The 23,790-nt window shown below is 40.9% G+C and overlaps 1 protein-coding gene across 1 annotated transcript in view; it reads left to right on the top strand.

The window, feature by feature from the left end:
* Positions 1-23,790, top strand: part of ANKUB1 (ankyrin repeat and ubiquitin domain containing 1) — a 31,448-nt gene that overhangs the window by 4,892 nt on the left and 2,766 nt on the right. The window contains exons 3-5 of the mRNA XM_031449163.2: positions 6,320-6,536; positions 15,548-15,662; positions 19,062-20,000. Of these exons, the coding sequence (XP_031305023.1) occupies positions 6,320-6,536; positions 15,548-15,662; positions 19,062-20,000 (1,271 nt within the window). The remainder of the gene's footprint in view (positions 1-6,319; positions 6,537-15,547; positions 15,663-19,061; positions 20,001-23,790) is intronic.

Genomic DNA, 23,790 nt, shown 5'->3' with positions numbered 1-23,790 from the left:
TCTCTGTTGTATGTTCTGTGCTCCTTTGTTATAAATTAATAGTCCATATATGTATGAGTTCATTTTTCAGCTCTCGATTCTATTCCATTAATCTATATATCTGGGGTTTTTTTGCCTATATCATGCTGTTTTGATTACTATAGCTTTGTAATACAGTTTAAAATCAGAGCGTGTGATACCTTCAGCTCTGTTCTTTTTTTCTCAGAATTGCTTTGGCTATTCAGGGTCTTCTATGGTTTCATGTAAGTTTTGGAATTTTTTTTTGTCTATTTCTGTGAAAAATGTCCTTGGAATTTTGATAGGGATTGCATTGACTCTGTAGATTGCTTTAGATAATATGAACATTTTAACAATGTTGATTCTTCCAGTCAGTGGGCATGGACTCTCTTTCCATTTCTTTGTGTCTTCTTTGATTTCATTCAGGGTCTTACAGTTTTCAGTGTACAGGTCTTTCACTTCTTTGGTTAAATTTATTCCTAGGTACTTTATTCTTTTTGTAGTGATTATAAATGGGATTGTTTTCTTAATTTCACTTTACACTAGTTCATTTTGGTGTAAAGAAACACACAAATTTTTGAAAGTTGATTTCGTACCTGCATCTTTGTTTATTATTTCTAATAGTTTTTTGATAGAGTCTTTAGGGGTTTCTCTATGTAAAATTATGTCATCCACAAATAGTGACAGTTTTATGTTTTCCTTTCCAATTTGGATGCCTTTTATTTATTTTTTGCTTCATTGCTCTGGCTATTACTTCCAATACTACGTTGAGTAAGAGTGGCAAGTGTGGGCATCCTTGTCTTGTTCCTGATTTTAGGGGTATTATTTTTACATTCTTGAAAAATATCTAATTATCAAAAAAGGAAGTAAAAACAACTTTAATTTCCTCTGCTTTTCTCCCTCTGATACTCAGAAAATTATAGTATAATACTTTTCAAAGCATACTAAATTCCATGTCATTTCTTAAATGTCTTTTATGTCTGTAAGTGTTTTATGTCTGTAAATTCCATGTCATTTCTTAAATGTCCTTTATGTCTATATATATATGTGTGTGTATGTGTGTACACATTTAAATATATACATATATATATTTATATATATTTTAAATATATTTAAGTAATATTACATATATTTATATATATATTTAAGTGTATATATATATACACACACACACTTGTATATACATTTAAGAGTGTTTGTTTGTGTGTGTGTGTGTGTGTGTGTGTGTGTATGATGTGTTTTTGTTAGTATACAGACTAAATCCTCTAAAATTTCCTGGAATTCTTCAATGCTAATAATGATGTTCAAGACTTTTTTGTTATTTGCTTACTTGGAGAGAGAAGTGTAAGATCAATACTAATATTTGAACTGGCTGAAATAATCTAATTGAACCATAGCTATGCAGGGATGTAGATAAAGTTTGTTAAGAGTATGAATAGAATACTTCTACTTAACTAAGCACTGACTTAATTTTTATTATTTAAAATTTAAATTTTTTTAACTAGGTAGTACATTCACATGGTGCTCAATTCAAATGATACAGAAGGATTTACATAAAAAGTCTCTCTCCTAACTCTGGCCCCCAGTTTCCCTCCACAGAGGCAATCTATGTTCATAGTTCTACTTATAAAAATATTTGATAAATCCCATCAATTAAGCATCATCTGTTACAGTGATGCAAGCTGCCTTTGCACTGAACTCTAATCTTTCCCTGGAGTTCTAACTGCTAAAGATAAGAATAGAATGTAAAGGTAAAAGACTATTCAAGAGAACCTCGGCAGAATATAATTACAAGTCACAGGACTGGCCGACACCTAGAGTTTAATTAAAAACTCAAATTCCATGGAACTCTTACTGATCTTAATTTTCACCTTCTCTGGTAGAATCATATTTAAAGAATTTCTTATCACTAGTTTTGGGCAGGAAAACAATATCTTGAATCTGAAGGAAGAGAATTACCTGCAAAAGCCATAATACTGGTTTCCATCCTAAGTTAGTTCCTGTTTAGATTAGATGATAAAACAGGCCTATTTCAAAAGTCTACACTATTTACTGTGCATATATGATAACAGTCCCATCTGGGCTTATAACAACAAAAGTACCTTATGAAAATATCCCATGCTTCAAAGAATGAAGTCATACCAGCTCCATACTATTTGATCTATCTTAGGTAACCGAAGGCTGCCTCCTAAGTCATGCTATTGCTCTACTACATAATTAGATGTATACAAACTTAAGTAGTACCTTGCCTATCTAACTATGTTATCCATGAAATTAGTTCCACATTCTGAGAATCTAGTAAAGCTAGAGTCTCTTAATTTATTTGATTCAACTTAGAAATAGCATGATATGAACCAAAAACTTGGCAAATAAGCACTATTTCTCTTTAAAAAGATGCAAGTGGATACTATATGTCATGAAATAAATCCCAAATGTTTGGTTTCTTTATTGTGTTTATATTTTTGTGTGGGTTACAAGATTTTGCTTGTGTAGAAAGAGGGAAAGACATTAGATAAGTTAAGAGGTGTTCTATTTTAAATAGTCAATAGGTTTTCCAGTTTCCCTGCTAATTACACCTTCTTCTTTAAATGTAATGTAGACATATTTGGAAAAGTGAATGAGGGGAATGACATAAGGACAGTGAGGAAAGAACACTGCTTTAATTTTTCCTTCTTTGGAAAAAAACTCCCGTAGAAACCATAGGAAATACTTTCTATGGCATGTATCTCTAAGTTCTATTAACACAGGTGTGAGTCTTGCCCACTCACTGCTGACGCTGTGGCCATGCTCCTGTAGACCATGGCGTGAAGCATTGTAAAGCCTGGATCACTGTCCAGCAGGCAGAGGTGCTACCACATTTACCTCCTTCATTCTAATCTGTATAATTGTGGAAACTATTGCTCAAGCTTTGTTCATTGTTGTCATCCAGTGCCTAGAATAGTACTTGGCACATAGGCTCTCCATGGACATGTGTTGAAAAAATGAGTTGATAAAGCCTTGAGGGGTACCATATGAAAATTGACAAGAAGTTATACGATTGTCATCAGAAACGTCACAGCGAGGTATTGAGATGCATTTCAGGGTTCGGTTCCCTTGCTGCGGCGTCTCTCCTCCCCCTCTACCCTTGAGGCACGGCGACCCTGTCCTAGCACTTTTCCTTATCTAACATCAGGGTCCTTCGGCTGCAAGCAGCAGAAAAGAACCCTGGACAATTAAAGAAGAAAATGAATATCCAGCAAGGCTTTTTGTAGTTCACAGTCTTCACGGGAAGATTAGAGAATCAGGCTCAGAGATTAGGCAGCCAGAAATAATTTCTAAATCATGACCTACAACTAGTCCAGGAAGGCCACCACTGCAGCTGCCCTGGAGCCCTCAAAGGAGGCACTGGACGCAGCCACTAGCCCTGCTGCTGGGCCAGGAGTGCTTCAGATCTGCCATTGCCAGGGAAGAGTCCCTGCGTCTGCTGCTCCTCTTCCTTCCTGGCTCCTAATTCAAGGTGGAGGCAGATGGGGAGGCTTGATTAGGAGCACCCACGTCACACATCCGGGTCATCCAGCAAAGGAGACTGAGAAGCAACCACCTGGCAGGCTGTGTTTCCTCCAGGGTGAGCGGGACTCAGTCTCTTTAACACTCCTGGTTTCCTTGCCTCCTATTAGCATACTTCTACCAACCCAGGGCTGCAGTTACAACTTATAATCCTTTCTGGCATCCTTGGAATGTTGTTTTACGGTGGGAGATTGTGTGATTTGTGGTACATTGGGTAGAAGTCTATCAGACAAATTGGAGAAGTTTGAACTATATGAGTAGGTCTAAAATTGATTCAAAATAATATACATTTCAGCTTTCAAAAGGCATTATTAATATATAAACTTGACTTCTAGGAGATACATAATATGCGAATTTAGATTTTAAACACAAAAACATGTATAAACTTGTTTCTTAAAAATGTGTAATTTATAAACTTACAAACAAAAACATGTTTCTATATAGAATGGCTATTTTTTTTTTAAAGATAACCTGTAAAGAATAGTAGATAAAGAATTTGGTGATGAAAGGTGTTTCAATTCAGTGCCCTAGACTCCAAGTATAACATCTCCAGGATAACTAACAAACAAAAAGAGAAGTTTATGAGGTTAAGATATTGATGAAAACATCTCAACTTTAAGTCATTCAGTTCAACAAAAACAAACATAATTTCTCCTTTTGGTCTACTCGGGAATAATAGTTGGGTCAAGTTTTTGCTTATTTGATGCTGCAACTCCAAAATAGCAAATTATTTAAAAAAAAAAAAACAGAACTTGAAAAAAGTGAAAAAAGTATAGCAGTGTTCAAAACTTGCATTACCTTCTCTTCTGTTTCTCCTTAACTTTTCCTATTTTATTGTTAATGTACATGTATGTATTTACAGTGAGTTTGTATTTGTTTTCAAAGATAAAAGTGGAATTATTCCCATGAATTAGATCTATACTTTTTTTAATTGAAAAGTAAGACATTTTGTTTGTACCTCCTACCATAGTGTCTTGGTTAGTTTGTAAAGGGGAAAATAACACAGAATATGAATAAACATTTGTCTCCATTCTAACTAGAATGGAGACAAATGTTTATTCATATTCTGAGAAGCACCTTTTAAACTTATTTCTCTAACATCAGTTAGTTAGCTGTTAGGAGTGACAGGTCTTTGCTGCTTTGTTTGCACGTTATGCATTTGATTCTAAATATAAATTAGAACGCATACCAAGGACTAACTTTAGGGAAATCAGAGTAATAAATATAATTTTTCTCTTTTCCTCACAATCCTTTTATTCATTTTTCATAGGAATTTCTTTTTGTCCACAAATATCATACAGATCACACTGAGCAGATACTTGCCTTAATAGAGCCATAGGAAAACATGAGCATGGCGAACGGGAAAGAATGAATCTTATGTCCTTTCAATTTTTGTCGAGCGGGTTTATGAGAAGCTGCTGAGAAAAACTGTTCTAAGCACTTTAGATTCAGTGAACAGCTCAGCTTCCTGATGGCTTTAAGCTCAGCGGAAGTGAGCCGGAAACTGCTCCCAGTGATTTGAGTTACTGAAAATGGACCCTAGATCAAAGCACTGCAGCCTAAACATTGATCAATAACACTGGTCATTAAAGGCTCTTTCAAAGAGATCTGCATGTTGATTACAGTATGGCAATGTGTTATCTGGAAGGCGGGGCGGGGGAGGGGAAAATTTAATGCATTATCAACCTGAAGCAGAGAAGGACCCCTGCAGAAACCCGAGATGAATTTGATGGGAGAAAGGGGGAGAGGGGCAGAGGGATGGCAAGGGAGCAGTGGCTGGCTGGAGACCCCTTGAGGAACCTGTTTGCCCAGGGGCCATTTCTCAGTCTTCCTCAAGGTCCCTCAAGACTCCCACATTACCGTGAGCCCTCAATGGCAGCTCTGTATGCTCATATCTGCCAAGCAAATGGCTCACTGAAGAAAGACATGATTATCCTGAATCTGCTAAACAGGAAGTAAGGCCAGTTTCATTTTTTTGTTGTTGTTAGAAAAGAGAAAATTTTAATAACCTTTTCCTCCTCACCCCCTTCCCATTCTCCCCATTTGCTGCATTTTTAGTTTTGGCTTGATTGATTTAGCTATTATTAACAGAAGGATTAATATTTTCCCAAACTTTCCCTCTTAACTCTATTTCAGACATCTCAGTTCCACTTGCTTTCCTAGTTAGATTCCAAAATAAAAGGAACAAAAGAAACTTTTTTCACTTATATTTAGGACTTCCCTTTTTAAATAGTAAAAGTGCATGTGGTTATTTAAAAAAAAAAAAAGTCAAATCATACAGACAAGGAAGAGCACGAAATGATATGCAAAACTCCCCTCCCACCCTGAGCTCAGTTCCATTCCCTGGAGATAACCTCACAGAAAAGATTTTTTTAAGTTGACTGAAGGTTTAGAATCCACAGTGTTTCCAAGTCAAAGTGTAGCACGCTGGAGGAGTCGTTTCTAAACAAATACCTCGGAAAGCGCAGTGTGGATAGAAACGATCACCACTCTGCTTGTGTATCTAGGTCGTAGACTAAGAAGGAAGAAGGGACTCAAAGCTCTGCCAAGTCTCCTTTACTTTTCTCAGACCAAGAGGACTCATAAATATCCAGGACAGAAGAGCAAGAATCAGACCAGAAGTCAGGAAACGTAACTGGCCTTTGCTTTCTTTCATCTTTAGCACCCATGTCGTGGGAGCTAGAGGCACTCAGAGCCACCCTCCAAGATGTCTGCCCCCTGTCCCAATCTCCAGACAGTGCTTATTCCTGAGTTCCCTCCTTTTCTCTCCCCTTAGGAAGAAGAGAAGCCCACTCTCTATGTGTTCAATGCTGTGACCCAAGAGACAATGCGGATAATGGAGAGCATTTCCCTTCTTGGTAAAAAAGTGTCTGATCTGAGAACACTAGTAGCTCTGAGATGTGGCTTCCCCCTGAGTGTCTTCTGTCTCCGGACGCCAGAGGGACTGGAGATGTATGACTGCAACACACTCAGGGACTACCAGATAGACATTGGTACGGCCCACCACACGTGATAGCAGCCGCCACTCAGCACTCAGGGCCTTTGATATCAGACTCACAACAAAAGGAGGAGTTGTTTCCAAACTAAAACCTCTGTAGGCACAGTGTGGATATAAATTATCGACACCCATCTCTGGTGTCTGGGTCTGTGGACTAAGAAATAAGAATGGTCTCATAGCCCTGCTGTATCTTATTCTCTTTGCTCAAAGCAGAAGGGCTTGTTAATATCCTCAGGATAGAAGACCAAGACTCAGACCTGTTTATATTTTCCTCTTTCAAAATATACTTCAAGCATATGGTAGAAGCAAGTTCAAGTGCATATTCCTTTTCCGCTTTTTAATGCAAGTGGTAGCATATGATACATACTGTTCTGAACCTTGCTTTACATGATCTTATTTTAAAATAGTGTCAGTTATATTCAGCACTCTTCTGAACAGTATGAAGCCAATACTGAGTAGGCCAAATAGGTGCCTCCGTGAGCTGGCATTCATCCCTGATAGAGATTACAACCTGTCTTTAAGTACTGTACTTCCCGGTCACGTCTGCTGTCACCATACATCGTTAAGCCAAACTGAAAGGACTCTCAGATTTATTTTAATCATACTGGAAAATGGTTCAAACCTTATATTCTTTTTTTTTTTTTTGGAGGCACTGGGGATTGAACCCAGGACCTTGTGCATGCTAAGCAAGTGCTCTGCCACTGAGCTACACCCTCCCCCTAGAGATTCTTGCTTGAGGTGAATAAATCTCTGCTGACAATTAGCACATCTTTAGGTAACATTGTGCTGTAACATTGGTTGGGTGGAATTTGAATTTTTCCAACTTATAATAGGGCCTTGTAGACATTGTTGAGTTAAGCAGTTTTGCTTTTTATAACTGCTAAATTTGCATTTATTGTTACCTCTTATTATATTTGCTTATTCTTTCACGTTATTTTTAATTGAGGCTCTCAAAACTTTGACATCAGTTATCACCCTGTTTTTGATAAGAGGAAGCAACATTCTAGGATTTGTCCTCAGAGCACCTTCCTGTAAAGCATGTGTCTGCCCTGCGTGCTTGCTGGGCGATCAGCCTCGCCCAGAACATGGTGGCAGTTGATTTGAGCAAGGGCACACAAGTGGCACTGAAACCCAAATAACTTATATAATCTAGTTATTTAAGGAGATATAAAAGGATAAATGAGAAAACTCCTTTGGGTGACTGTTCTTCAGACTTACGCCACTCAGATCATGATGTGACATTTTAGAGCTCAAAGAGAATTAGAAATGGCCTGGCCCCACCCCAAATTTTTACAAATTCAAAGAAAGCAGAAAGATTCTGAATGGTTATATGACTTGCTCAAGGTGTGTTTAGGGTTAATAACACCCTTAAAATGACCTTCTTGGAAGGAGGGTTTTCAATGTCAAGTTAGAGGCTCGAGCGTGACCAGGGTAGACGGCTTTGGCCACCATGAGGATACAGGGAATGGGAGGAGGGGCAAGGAAAGAGGGGCCTCAGAGGAAAAGGAGGAAGAGCCTTTGGCCTGCTTCAAACCTTTGCCTAAAGCATCCCTCACAGTCTATAAGTAGCCAGCTCACCTTTTTAAACTACAGAATAAAGGAGTCTCTGATCAGCCTCTCTTCCAGCTTCACCTCTTGCCAGTCAACAAGTCATCTCTGATGCTGTCGGGAGTTGAACCTTGACCCCTTTCCAAAGTCAGTGGAAAATCAGAAGGTTTTGGAGAAGTAGTCAAGTTCAGACTGAAAATCAAAGATTTAAGTGGCTCAAATAGTCACTGCACATATTAGCTTCTACAGTAACATAAAAGACTGCTTCTACACTCTGGACGTTTATAGTAAACTGGTAAAAATGAGACATGCACATTTACTCAGTTATAATCCACTAAGCCAGCTCAGCGTAGGCTGAAGGGCTCAAGGGAAGGTATTTAAGAGAATGTTGGGCCTGAGCACGCAAAGATGGGAGAAATATGGATTATCTGAGAGGAGGAAGGGAAGACATTCCAGGCTTCAGGGCCAGAGAAAAGCATAAACCACAGGTTCATGAACCTGGGCTTAATCTTGAAGACAAGAAGCAGGAGACAGTTCCAAAGAGTGGCAGATCTTTGCTAGGACCAATGGGAATCACAGCTGAGGTCAGGTTGAGGAGGGTCTTAGGATTGAGGCAACAGAGCATGGGCTTAATGTGTTCACAACCAGGGCAAGTATGTTCTGGGACAGTGGTGTTTCAACAGAACTTTAATCTGGTGGCATGCAGCATGAAATACAGAAAGGAGTGGGAGAGACTGGAAGCAGGGTGATACGTTAACTGGAGCTTTTGATAATCCCAGTATTAACTAATTCCCCTAGCAATGAAGAGACAAGTCTGAGAAACTCATGAGGAAGAGACAGAATGTTGTGCTGGACCACATCTAAGAAGAGGGGAACACCAAGGCTCTGACACTAGGACAGCACTGGTGAAATTGGGAAAGGGAGCTTAAGCTTTGGGTCCTAAACTTTAGCTATAAAGAAACTCAGAGAATACTTTTTTCTCTGAAAATTACTCAGCTAGTTAATGGCAAAGCTGTAAGTACAGCTGAGGTCTTCTAATTCTTCTCCTGACAAATACGGAGCTAGGGCTTGAATGATGGGTGGAGTTCGCAGATATTGCTGTAGGCGTCCTGCCCATGGAGTTGGGGGTAGAGCCCTATGAGAGGTGTTTTCCTTAGAAAGTAAATACAGAGAGGAACGTGTCAAGGGCCAAGGGCCCGTGCTCAGTATGTGCTGAAGTCAGCGTAAGTAGAGAAGAGGAGTCAGAAAACGAGACACGAAACGCCATCAGAGTCTGGAGGAGAATCGGGACTTTGTATTGTCACAGATGAAGAAAAGACTGTTTGCAGGATGCTGGTAGAAGGCCAAAGACAGTTTCTTAGAAAAACCTTTTAATTTGGCTTAAAGGTCATTGGTGAGCCCAGAGAGAGCAGTTTTAATAAAATGGATGTTAAATAGAAAGACTGTAGGGATTAAGACGAAGATAAGTAATAAGGGGATGAAGGGCTTTTGGGTGGTAGAATATTTAATAATTAACTTACCATGAATTTATCAAAGCTAAACATCCACTAATGTTTGGGATTTTGTAATTTTGTGACTTGGGGTTTAGTGACACATCACATAGGTCCAATATACACACACAACACAACACACACCCCTTTTCTTGCATCAACCTATGTGGGATAGATGTTCATTTTACTCCCATTTTTAGTTCTTAAATCTCCACCCTGGCTTTTGCTTTCCTCTTGCTTATCTATGTGCTTGTCTGCCCGTTATTCTGTCTATATTTTATATATGCTTATAAACTGACATCAGGCCTTTCTGGAACAAAGTGTACTGGAACAAATGAGTGAAGGAATGAATGCCTTTCCTTTACAGAATGATGCCATTGGTACTTTTCACTGGGAATGCCTCACGGCATGTTTTCATGGCCAGACTGAGCACATCACATCTGAGAGATTCTTCCAGAAGCAGGGTCTGATCAATGCTTTGTTTTGATTCCCGTTAGGGGAAACTCAAACCAGAGGAAAGGTTTCCACATTCAGGAAGAAAAATCCCAAATCAGATAGGCAGGTATTGACCCCAGAGTACATATGAGGAATCCCAAAACTTGGGATACAGGGACCATGTGGGGAGAGCTTGAAGACAATTCCATAGAACAGGCACTTTTGCAGGCACCTGCTTTCCTGCAGCGCTTGGGCATGGTAGATGGGTTTGTAAGTAGAGAGTGGGTGAATCCAGGTTTTGTAAATATATGCAATTTGGGGGGAGTCCTCTTCAAAAAATTAAGAATATAGAATTGGAAAGTTCATGTAGTGAAAGGCCCTGAAGCTTAAGTCTCATTAATTTTACTTTAATTTCAGTTATAGATTTTAGTTCTATTTTCTGGGGCAACATAGCATTTTAAAAACAGACTTCTATTTTCCAACAGAATTCTTGAGCTTATGAAGGAATTTAACGAGTGACAAAGGAGGGATTACAAATCAGTTGGGATGGAAGGATTATCCAATAAATGGTGCTGGTTAACTTACTTAGAAATTCTCTGGCTATTCAAAAGTTGAGCAGTAAGAGAAAAACCATCCATTGTTACTTTTAATCTTTGAGAAACTAGGACTGCTTCATTGCAAGGAACTGAAATTGATAGTTGTAACATCTGTTACATTTGCTTACATAAAATACAGGGCTTGATGGAGGTGCCCGACTGCTGATGAGAATTTAAATCATGTCATATTTTTTTGTAGTTTTCAGAGCTCATTAGTGGTGGACAGGTTGATCTAGGGACCCTGAGGACAGAGCTGAGACCCTGAGACTAAGCAATCACCTAGGGAAAAAGAGATGGGCCAGGAAGACCCCATCTATAGACATCTAGCAGAAGGAGGTTAGCCTCAAATAAGTCCTACTGGTGGGGTTCCTGGAATAGGACTGCAGGTCAGTCTGCAGACAGCAATTGGTAAGAACGAGGAAGGCAGAGGGTGAGGAGCCACAGGGATATCTAGCAGGGACCTGGTAGGGGAACCATAGCATCAAGGTAGTGAATGAATCAATGAATGAATGACATGGGAGGTGGGAAATGAGACAAGCTGGTTGCTGACACTGAAGCCTCTGTCAACATGTAACAGAAATCTAACCCCAGAGATTGAGGTTCAGAGTAGGAAGTCTCTGAGTTCCAAGCTCAGAGAACAGAGATGGGGCCTCAGTTCCAAAACCCAAAAGGTAGAATAGGATACTAGGACGTATGCTCTGAGGAACAAGGTCAGGGCTTGGTCAGGAGGAATAGGGCAACTTACTAGAACAAGGATGTCTAACAGCTACCCACCAAACTTCTGAGCTACTCGCCTGGAATCTTAACAAATTCCCTCCTGCTGAAATTAAGATTGTCATGGGCCTGAGGTTGGTTTGATCATTCAAATGGGGGCTGTGTGGCCTCAGATGTGGAAGATCAAGGATGCTGGGGTACAGTGCCAGGCTAAAACCGTCCAATGTTCATCTCTGAGTGATTTTCATAATAAACTAAAAACATAGCAAGTCATTTAAGTCAGGAGACGAAATAAATGTACTTGGAACAGTACTTAAAGTCTTCTGTTTCAGTGCCATTTGTAGGAATCAAGTATTTTATAAGCAACTTTAAATACGGCAAGAAGCTTTAGAGAAGCTATTCTCTATAAACTATTCTATAGAGAACTATAGAGAAATCTATCATGTCAAAGATGATTCATATTTTGGAAAATGTTTATTAAGGCATTTCCAGAGTGTATTTGCAGAACCACTACAGAATAATTCCATAATTCTCCAGCAAAAAGAGTGAATTTTCCTAGTTGAGGCCAGACTTGTGAGCACTGAGGTAGGTTAAGGCAATAATGCAGATCAGGCTCTGGAGTAAACGAGCACATTAAATAGGGATCTATCCACAAAGGACAGTGAGCCAAGGTCAAGAAATCAAAAACCAGAGTCAACAGTAATCAAAGAAGAGCCCCATTTCAAGATCACAGGTGGTAAGGTAGGACGGATGTCCAGGAAGGGTGGGGTCAGCAGAGAGAACATACACTTGGGTGTGTGTCTACCTGTGGAGTGGAGGTAAGAAGGGAGAGAGCAGGGAAGCAGAGAGAAAAGAAAGAGAAGCAACTGAAAGAAGGAGGCTTTCTAAGCATTAGAAAAAGTTCTAGTGTGTGTGGTGGGGTTGATGAGTAGCTGTCAGATAGCTCAGTGGTAGAGCTCATGCTTAGCATGCAAGAGGCCCTGGGTTCAATCCCCACTACTTCCATTAAAAAAAGAAAGGAAAGAACCTACTGTATAGCTCAGGGAACTATATTCAGTTTCTTGTAGTAACATATAATGGAAAAGAATCTGAAAATAAAAAATATATATGTCTGTATATGTGTAACTGAATCACTTTGCTGTACACCTGAAATTAACATTGTAAATCAACTACACTTCAATAATTTTTTTAAAAAAAGGAAATAAAATTTTAAAAAGAAGAAAAGAAAGAGTCCTAGAGACACAAATTCCAGGACAAATTCTACTCTCAGCTTGCTAAGTACCTTCAGGCAACTTCTCATATCTTTGAGCTCAGTCTCCTAATCTATAAAAGGGGACAACAGAGTGGGCGGGTCCTTTAGGATCTTTTTATCTTCAGCAACCTGTGACTCTAAGATTACTGCTGTTATAATATCCCTCCTCCCTCCCACTCTTCCTTCTTCCTCCCTCCTTCCTTCATTTCTTCCTTCTCTTCTTCTCACCTGCAAGTATTTATTATGACCTGTCTGAGCCTGGGGATATGTGTGGATAGGCCATGTCACCACTATCCTATCACAACTTTGGCATGTGACTGCTAGGACCAGCATATTGATTCAAAGGCAGCCAATCCGTAGGCTGCCCAGTGACATCAGCTCTCAGAGCTGAGCTAGTTAGATTGCCGTTTGGAGACAAGTAGAACATAGAGGACAGGAACATGGGCACAGGAGCCAGCTTGCCCAGCTCTAACTTTTAGCTCCACTGCTTACTGGTTATGTAAAACCTGGGCAAGTTACTTCATCTTACAGTGCCTCAGTTTCCTTAGCTGTCAAATGGAGAAAAAAATACAACCCATCACCTAGGGTTGTTGTGAATTTTAAATTAGCTTATTCAGGTAAATTACTTAGAACAATGCAGAGCATATAATAAGCACCCAAGGAATATTAGCTATTCACACTCCATTATTATTATTATTATCAAGCATTAGTTTTATGAATTCAAATTGAGAAATGTAGAGAAACAAAATTGGTTATCAGTAGAGGGGGAAATGAAAAGTGTCATGAAATAAGGCTGAGTCATGGCAAACCAATGTTGCATGCATACCAAAGTTGTGTATATTCAGTAATAGAGTTTCAAAGTACAGTATGGCAACCAGTTGAGCAGTCCTTTAACCTATTTGGAGAGTTGAGAAGCTGGTATAGTCAAGGAGGGCTTCCTGGAGAGGGTGAGGCCAGGGTGGCATCAGGGTTGTGACGCATCAGGGTTGCACTGGTCGGAGGGTGTGGGGAAGGAGTCAGAAGGGACGGCAAAAGAAGAAATCCAAGGCCAGAAAACAACATGGGGTACACACAGAAGGGCAGGCCAACCTGCTGGGCTGCTAAGGGTTAGGAGGGCAACACATGGCCAGAACAGGTTTGAGGATTAGGGTGGAACTTTATTCAGCAAGTACTTACCGAGCACTCATCATGAGCCAGGCACCATCTGGGAATGTAAGCACTGTGAGCGATAGTGGCAAGGTTCCTACTCTCTTGAAGCTTGCATTTCAGTAGGGAAGGCAAACTTCATCAGGTAAGAAGAAAAACACCAAATTTTAAATAGAACTAAAAGCTCTGAAGTAAAAGAAAGCAGGATAAGGGAATAGAGAGTGATGTGGGAAGGTGGGGAGGGGCTATTGTAGATAGTTAGCCAGAAGAGGAGACAACATTTGAACAGAGACCTGAATAAAGATGGCAGGGCGGGGTTGGGCGGGCTGCCGGAAGCTTCTCAAAGTAGATTTAAGTGAGAGATTGTTTAGGCCTGAAATAGGGCGGGGTGGTTGATGCAAAGGTGAGGAAACAGAGTAACAGAGTTCTTCAACATTTATGAAATAAACTTGCCAGGCCTTAGCATTTGTATAGCTGTAGGAGGCATGAGAAAAAGGAAGGCTGGAGAAGCAACCCCCAGGTTTCTAACTTTGGTAGCAAGGAAGGTGGTGGGGTCACAAACTAAGACACAGAATGCAGGAGGAAAAGCGGGTTGGGGATGAAAGATGGCGAGCTGTCTTTCAAGGCAGTGGGGTCCTAGTGGGGTCACTTGGATGGAGATTTCCCCATCGAGGGAACCTGGAGCTGGAGCAGAGGCCTGGGCTGGGGTTTGGACTTGGGAGTGAGTGGTACACGGGGGACCAATGAAGCCAGGTTGCCTGTTAGTCAGGCAACAAGCATGTGCCAGGAGGGGTAGTGAGACCTGAAGGTGCTTCCCTTTTAATAGGTCATGAAAAAAATCTCCAAACAAGTAAAACAATTTCAAGTACTGATGAGAGGCTATGAAGAAGTTAGAATAAGGCCATGTCATCAAGGGTCTTGGAGGGGAGGAGGGAGTGGTGGCAGAGGTGGCTTTAGCTGTGGCGGCCGAGACTGTCCTCTGTGAGGACATGGTGCGTGAAGTGAAAGCTGAGGAAGAAGGACCCTGCCCTGAGGAAATCTGGATAAAGACCCTTTGAAGCAAAAGAAATGATAAAAGGCCTCAAATGGGAGTGGATTTGGTGTGCCTAAAGGACAGGCAAATGGTCAGAGTGGCTGGAAGAGAGAGAGGCCGGCTAGACATGAGAGAGGTCAGGGAGGACCAGATGGGGAGAAGACCGGGTTTCATCCTGAGAGACCGTGTAGGGGAGAAGAGCAGAAGGCTGAGGAAAGATGCCGGGAAAACACCAGCCTGAAGGACAAAGGGAATGCAGTCACAGAATCAGGAGAGCCTAGACTTTTGAGGCGCAAGTGGTAAATCCTCCAGCAGCAATGAACATATCACTTTTATGTTCGTAACACAGAATGGCTCCTATTTTGCGAAGGACCGAGCAAAAGGATCATTCAACTCCCCCCACAGCCCACTCGTAAGCTAAAGGCCCAGGAAGCCTGTGTGTCCTGCCTCAGTTTCTTTAGTTTCCTCTTCCAACATCACAGCCTTTGTTTTCATGGTGACGTTCAGATCACCCTGGCCATAGGATTATTTTAAAATAGCTACAGAATGAAGTTCAGCTTTGCATGCCCTCATGGTGCGGACAAGAAAACGAAAATGCACAGAGGCTAAAAGGCTTTTCCATGTCAATACGGGCCTAAGCTAAAGATAGCATCCCTGCCTCTTTATTCCAAGGTTACTTTTCATTTGGCATCTGGCTCAAGCCTCTGTTTGGAGAAAGCTATCATTAGCAGTTTTATGATTGTCAAACCACAGTGATGGATTGGAACCATAACCACCTCTCGTTACCCACAGGCATGACACTTCGCTTGGACGTCTGGGATGGATGGAAGGAATTTCTGATGGGTTGTCTTCTTGGACAAAAACTTAAAGTCCAACGCTACTTATCAAACAAAAGACCAGTACTCAAGTATGGAGACAAAGCAAATGCTAAATGAATTAAAGTAATTTTTACTAAACTTTCCAAGGAGCTTGAATTTGTAGTTCATGCTACAGCTGGGGTGCTGTTCCACAGGAGTTCCCCTTAGACATTGCTATTGAGATATTTGCTGCAGTAAGACAGCAGGGATGCCACCACGGCGGACAGCTTTTGGTGATGGATTGTAATTCAGGTAGACTTTCCTCAGGAAACACTAACTGTCTAAATGGGTGACTTCAGTTTGATTTGGATATTAGACTTTTAATAGCACTTTTTAAAAAGCCGTCAGAATAAGTGCCTTGCCATTCTCATATTTAATTATTTTAAAAACCATTACTGCTAACTGATTGGCTGAAAACATTGGCTGCCTTTTCCTATGCTATCCTGTAACTTTGCAAATTGCATTTAATACAAACATTCACACTTTTGCCATACATGGAGTGTAACTTGTGTGGCTGGGGCAGTGGAGAAGGATAGGCTCAGACAAGCAGGTGGATATTTAAACATCTCTCTGCCGTCAGCAGTTTCCCAACTGTGTTAAGTGGCATTGCCTTTTTAATTCAGTGGTATTTTAGAACAGTGCCACCTTGTGGCGATTTAATCACACTTTACAGAAGCCCACACACTAACCAGGAGCTCCCAGGGCTCTGTGAAGTGACAGACTGGAAAATCAGCTTCTGCAATTTTATAAGATATTCAATTATTTTAAATAAATTTCTATTTGGGGATAGTTATAATTCTCTTTTCATGCTCTGAATCCAAAGAAATAGCTGTTGCATTGTTACTTTTAATAGTGCATATTTATTGAGTACTTTGTAGCAGACAATTGTATTACATCTATTAACTAATACTTATAACACTTTGATGAGGTAGATACTATGTTATCTTGTTTAACAGGTAAGGAAACTGATATTAGGATATCAGCCCAATGTCACACAGCTAGCAAGGGCACAAATGGGTTTTGGATCCTGACAATTTTAACTCTAGTGCTCATGCACATAACCATCTCCACTTAACCTTTAAATAAAATCTAAGAGCTCAGAGAATATAAGTGATCAGAATGAAAAGCTCCTTTTATTCTTTCATTCAATCAACAAATATCTATTTAGCACATACTATGTATTATGCAAGCAATAAACAAGACATGGCCCCTGCCTTCAGCAAGCTTATAGTCCCATGGGGAAACAGAAAACAAGGAACCAATTCCTGGAGAAGCAGAAGTGCAAAATGTTTGGGAGGACAAACTCCAGTGCCCATCTACCTAGTTGAACCCCACTCTCAGTGTTTAGCTGTGTAAACCTAAGCAAGTAGTCATCCCTATAAAACAGAAATAATAATAGTACCTATCTCATAGAATGAGTTTAGAGATTGAATGACCTAATAAAATAAGGAACTTAGAGGGCCTCCTGGCACATGGTAAGCAGGATGTAAATGTCAGGTGTCGTTGCCGTTACCAGTCAGTGTAAAAAGTGTTATGACATGGGCATAGTCCAAAATGACATGGAAATGTATAGTATGGACAACTAACTAGACTTAGGGGATCAGGAAAAGCATCCTGAGAAAGGGAATTGAGGTTAGACCTAAAGGGTTGGTACTTGGGTAAACGGCAGAGAGAAGATAAAAATGTTCCAAAACAGATGGAGCCACGTAAGATGGAACTTACCCTGGGGGACAAGAAAATGGATTCAAGGAACTGAGAGAAGCTCTACATGGTAGATGAGGAAGAGGAAGAGGAATCTAGTGGCCAGAGGCTGGAAAGATAAGATGAGTCCAGTTTATGCAAGCCCCTGTAGGGATATGAAGGAATTTGACTTTATCTTTTAAGTGTTGGGAAGACATTCAAGATAGAGAAAGGCCATGATGAGGTCTGCATTTTAGAATGTTGGCTCTGGTGGCAGTGTGAGGAACAGAAGCAGACAGAGACAGGGAGACAGAGATAATGGCAGCCTGAACTAGGCTTAAGGCAGCAGAGGTGGGGTGAAGGACAGACTGTGAAAAGATCACCTAGGAGGCAGAATCAACTAGCCTCAGCAGCAAGAGCACTTCTAGTTCCCACAACATTAAGGATGAGACCAGTTAGTCCACCCAGGAGGGGCTCTTCTCCCCAAATCAAGGAATCTTATCAAATTCAGAGATGCTGGTTTGCACTAACGAATTTCAAAAGAAATTGATATGTGAGCCAAAATACCAGTGTGGTGATGTATAACTCTAATGAGTGAATAATCTAACTGTCAGAGGGTCCTAGAAACCTGCACGTCTGGGCAGACCATCTTCCTCACACAGCGAAATTACATGAGAAACCACATATAAGTGAGAAGATGGCGTGGTGAGCATGAAATCAGAGATGGGAGAGTTAGTTACATGCAGCAGAATTTGGATGATACTAGGCTAGCTTGCTTCTGTCTCTACAGTGGGGTCAGACAGCCCTGCCCGAGCGGATCCTGGACAACATCTGGCAGAACCCAGTCTAGCTTTGACTCCCTAAATCTTATTTCTCTGAACAGTCTTCACCAATCATTCAACCTATGCCTGATGGGGAATTGGAGGGATAGAGACAGTAGGAAGGCCAGTATGGCCGCAGGACAGCAGAAGAGAAGGGGAGTGGTGGGAACTGGGGCAGGAGTGGGGCAGGGTCCAGGTGAGGAGAGACCTTGTAGCCCAAGGTGAGGAGTTAGAATTTCAACTGCAGTGAGAAGCTATTGGAGGGTTTGGAACAGAGCACAGGCAACCTCCAACTTAGGCAATAAAAAGATAGCTAAGCGCTGTTTGAGGAAATGGCCGCAGGGGGATAAGAGGAGGTGAGAGACCAGTTAGGAGACGGTGGCACTGTGGTAGTGTTGGTGGGGGAAAACCTAGTGGTTTAGATCAAAATAGCAGTGGAGACTTTGAGAAGCCAGAAAATAAGGACTGTTAGAAAAAAAAGCAAACAAACATACAGAGCATTCAGATTTCTAAAACGTGCTGGATTTCTCCCAATACTTTCCCAGTTAATATAAAGCTTGATATTTTTCTTGCGCATTTGATATTCATAAGAAAGAAGACCGCTCTGGGGGGACGTTACAGCTCAGTGGCACAGTGCCTGCTTACATTAAACAAACAAACCTAATTACACCCCAAAAAAGAAAAAAAAAATAGAAAGAAAGACAACCACAAAGGAAACCAGTCTGAAGTGTTTACGTGTGCACAGTAGGATAATGTGCATAATAAGCAGGACCTGTGCAGGTTAACCTATGTGCATATTACTATGTGCCTTTTCTAAAAACATTTTAGGTAAAAGTTTGGAGGAAATAAAGATTTTAACTGGAATGTTTCATGGGCATTTAGTGTAACTACATTTGCCTGTTTGCTGACTTTCTAAACACCCTACTCTTGCTTGTTTCATTCATTCAGGTATCAGAAAAGGGTAGCCCTGTACATCGCTGCCTTTTATGGGTACGTTGAGCTCACGGAATGGGCCCTGAAGCAGGGTGTGCGGCCCAACGAGGCGGTCGGTGTGCACCCCTATCGAGCATGGTGCCACGAAGCTCTGCACGCAGATGTCTCTAAATGCCCCATTCATGCAGCCGTAGAAGCGGGCCAACTGCTGATTCTGAAGGCCTTTGTCAACTGCAGCGTGCTGTGCCTGGAATGCAAAAATGCAGCGGGGCAAACTCCCCTGGCTATTGCATTCAAACACAAGCAGAAAGACTGCGTATTATATTTACTGAGTAAAATGTGGTCCACGGTTTCCTTTCTGAAAATCTCAGTCCCTATGAGGATTTATATTAAAATAAAACAGTGGATACTCAGAGCTCAGAGTCACAACCTCAATAAAAGCCAGCTTTGTGGAGCAAGGGTCTTTGGGGCAAAAGTTGGAGACACTGTGATGATGGTGGATGGTTTCACCAAACCAAAAATGACCTCCAAAAGCTGGCATAAGGCTGGAAACAAGGACTCAGAAGGCACGGTGGGCAAACTACTGCCTCTCAGGGAGCAGACTGTGAGCAGGAAACCTGTCAATCTTTTAACAATTTCACAGCAGGACACAAGAGGACAAACACTCAAGTTTCCTCCTCTGGTAGACTCAAATACATTCTCGGAAATACGAAAACAACAAAAAAATCGGAAGAAAATTAATGCCACAGCTAGGAATAAAGAAAAGCTTATAAAAAATACGTATCTTCCCCAAGTCCCCCTCCCTCCGGTTTCAAGAGTGGGCTACTCACACCCATCTTTTTACTATGCAACACCCAGGGCCGGCTGTCTACTCAGATCCCCTTTGGCGTCTTTCTCAGAGCACAGTGGGATGACTCCAAGGGAGAACGCCATCTACTGCTTAGCTGTGGCCAGGTAATTCTTTCTCTTTAAACAAACAAGGGCAAACCTTTAGTAGGGCAGGCCTAGGGGAAGAATGGTCCATGAAGCCCTACCATGTCAAGCAGTGTAATACAGGTGTTCCAGTGCATCAGCACCCAGCTTCAAGGACCACATCCTAGCCGTCTATCTAGGACAAAATGAACTGATTTTATTGGCCATTCCGTGTAGTACTCTGCTCAAATTTTCAGGGAGAAAAGAGTTGTATCAATTAACAAGGTCCCTTGCTGCTGCTGCTTTTTTTTCTCTTTCTTTCTTTTTTAACTAAAAGAAATTGTTAATTATAATCAAAAGGAGAAGGGGGAAACTTGAAATCTGGGAGAGAGACATCAAAAATGTCATGGAGGCCTGGATGGTAATGCAAACAGAAGGAAAGAAAAGAACAATTTAATGACAAATGGAATCATAAAGACTTCAGTTCACTTACTGGACAAGATATACAGGCAGTGGGAGACCCATACTGGATAGGGTAATAGAACTGATGTTAATATTTAAGTTTAAAAAGCAACCCATCATAATGTTTAAAGACATAACAAATTTGTCAGAAGTAGACTTTTCAGGCACATTCATTTCATAAGATAAAGTTTTATATATTGGTCATCAGATTTGATTGAAAACACAACTCTGGTTAGCTCTCAGGTCTATCCACTATTTATGAGGTATTATTGGGTGCCAATATTACAGTGGAAATATAGGTTTATGGCTTCCCCCCTTACTCAATATAATGAGAAGGAAAGAAGAAATAAGGCTAGATTGTGTTAGTTGCCTTTCTGAATTATCTTTTTTCAGCTCTACTTTTCAGTTAGGTTGTTGCCACCTAGTGGTGAGAATAATTTGAGCTATTAAAATTGGCAAAATTCAGCCTCTAGCACCATGAGAATAAAGAAAATGTTTAACAACTTCAATCTTTGTAATCTGTGAGGTATTTCTGACTAGAATGTATAAAAAGAGATAATATAAAACTGTGGGGAAAGACCAGAAAATAATTAATTGAAAAAATAATATAACCCATCTTAAAATCAGGTTGTAAACATAAGAAAGGAAATACTGATTAGTTTTATCAACAGATGCACATTAAAAATGAGTTTATTTTTCAAACATCCAAAAGTGTTTATTATTGCCCAGTACAGGGCTATGCAGAATTGAAATGTGCAAAAGCATCTGTGGTTAAGGTGAGCAGCATGTATATAGTTTTGGGTGAAAGACTGCCAATGTCTATTGTGTGTAGTGCTTTTTGGGGAGAAGCTGAGTTGTGAAATATATAGTTAAATGCATAAGGAATGCTAATATCCTATGTACGGCTTTTTGAATTTTAAATTTGCATACATCCATGTAATCACCACTCAGATCAGATGCAAAATACTTCTAGCAACCCCCCAAAGTTCCTTCATGCCCTTTGCCAGTCAGTAACTCCTCCCAGATATAACCATTATTCTGATCTCTATCAGTGAGCTTAGTTTTGCCTGTTCTTGACTTTCACAGGTATCTTGACTTTTGTTAGGTATCTTTCATGTCTGGCTTTTTGCTTAATGCATTGACTATGAGATTCATTCATGCTTTTGTGTGTATTGATCCTTCTTATTTCTGTGTATTAGCCATTCCTATGTAGTATTCTATATCTTAATGTATTTATCAATTCTCCTATTGATGGGCCTTTGCACTGTTTCTAATTTGGGGCTATTTTGAATAAAATTATATGATTATTCTTGTATTTGAGGTTTGGTGGACATTTGCATTCATTTCACTTGACTCTGCACCTAGGAATGGAATTGCTAGGTCATGGGTTAGCTTCAGTAAACACTTCCAAATAGCTTTCCCAAGCTGTTATACTAGCCTGCTGTTCTCTAGGTATATTTCATAAGGATTGGATTTATCAAGGGGAAGAAATTTCAAGGTTGAGAGGGGAGCCGCTGGGTAACTTTCTCATTCAAGAAAGAGGTTGGTGCAGAAGGGAGGCTCATAGAAGGGGCAGGGGTCAGTATGTACACTCCTTCTGGCAGGTACTCCTAGCAAATCTTCTTTCCCAATTCTTCCTCTTTTACCAACATTTTTCTCCTCCCTCTATTTGCACACTCTACTGCTTTCCCATATGTTCTCTCTCCTTTCCACAGCATCTTTCCCAGAATTTGGCCATGTCCCTCTGTCGGTGGGCTGTGGAGGGGATGGGGAGACCTGGAGGCGTCATGTCCCTGCACAGCTCTTTCTAGTCTGGCTCATGTCACCTCATAGGAGTCATGAAAGCACCCATGTCCACCTGAAGTTGCCCTTCAAGTCAGGCAGCCAGGTGGTCTGAGCACTTACCACTAAAAGACCAGTACAACTCTTGTGCCGAAAAGACACCAACGTGAGGAGAGGACATGCACTAGCTTAATGATGGGTCCACCATCATCAAGCTAGTATCTTAGCCAGGCGATGGGGAAGAATCTAATTAATCCTTCATGGTGATAACCCAGGGAAAGTGGGTCAGAGTTGGTCCATCAGATATTCCTAATTGTGAGGGAAGGGTAATCTCCCAAATGAGGACCCCAGACATCCCCTCTGGCATCACATGAGAGCACCTGCTGGACCACATATCACTCAGGAACTCCACCTTTAGATTCATGAAAATATCCCTCTGAGGGTTGACTCAAAGAGAGTATATTGCTGCAGTTAGCTCAGATCAAGTATAATGTGGGTTTGGGTTGGTGAGTGCATGTGGCTGGTGCAGAGATGTCAATGACTAAGGCCAGACTGAATCTCATTCCTCAGAAGATAGTGTAAGCTTTATACAGATCAAAGAATATTTCCAAGGTGTATCCAGAAAACTGTCTCCTTTATTGCTTATTGTCTGACTCCAGTGAGGTTTATGTAATTTAGAAGTCAGCTGAGTGAAAATTCACATGTGGAATACTGGTCGAGAAGGCTGAGAGTCCTGAGTGGACTGAGAAGAGATGGCAGTCCCCAGTGGTGCCTCTGATGGGCTCTTGTGCTCCTGATAAAAGCAGAGCTCTCTGTGTTATTTTGTTTTGTTTTGTTTTGATAAAAAGTACCAGGGATGGGGCAGGGGACTCTTGCCACAAGTTTACACCACTGTGGTTGATAAGGGTGCTTGCCTCAGCCTTAGAAAGTGAATACAGGGAATAAATAAAACTGCTTGGCTTGGTTTTATCATTAAACCCCACTTGTGATGTAGGAGTAACTCTCCCCAAACTCCTCTTGATAAGGGGTTTATTTGTTGGGGACTGTCAGAGCAAGGGAGTGTTTGAGGGGGGAAGAAAACAAATCAGAAGGTGCAGCAGAAATCTGTTTGGAATAATCTACAAAATGTGATCACTAATTGGGCATAGAAGTGGATAGAGAAGAGGGGATGAGTTTTGTTTCCGGCTTTGGAGATGATGAAGATAGCAAAGAAAGCAAAGTAATGTTAGAGCAAGGATGTTGAAGGGGACAAGTTTAGGAAGAAGATAAAAGACACGAAAATTGGAAGCATCGGTGGGATTTCCAGTTATCAAATGATTTTAATTTGATAATTAGAGACATGCATCTTTTAAGAAAGGTTGGGATTTGGGAGTCCTGAATAGGAGAGTTGAAGCAATTAGTAAATACAGCCTCCCAGGATGAGGGTACAGACACAGAGGAAGGCAAAAGGACAGAATTGTGGAGGACCCCAACATTCAAGGAAATGTAAAACCCCTCTGTAGAAAATCACATTTGCATCCTACAAAGTAGGAGTAATTGCATTCAAATTTAGGTTTTTATTAGTATACAGCCAGAGAATAACTATCAC

This window comes from Camelus dromedarius, chromosome 2, assembly GCF_036321535.1.
Source record: "Camelus dromedarius isolate mCamDro1 chromosome 2, mCamDro1.pat, whole genome shotgun sequence".
Lineage (NCBI taxonomy): Eukaryota > Metazoa > Chordata > Mammalia > Artiodactyla > Camelidae > Camelus > Camelus dromedarius.
The sequence above is the reverse complement of the archived record's forward strand: the minus strand, read 5'-3'. Positions and strand labels throughout refer to the sequence as shown.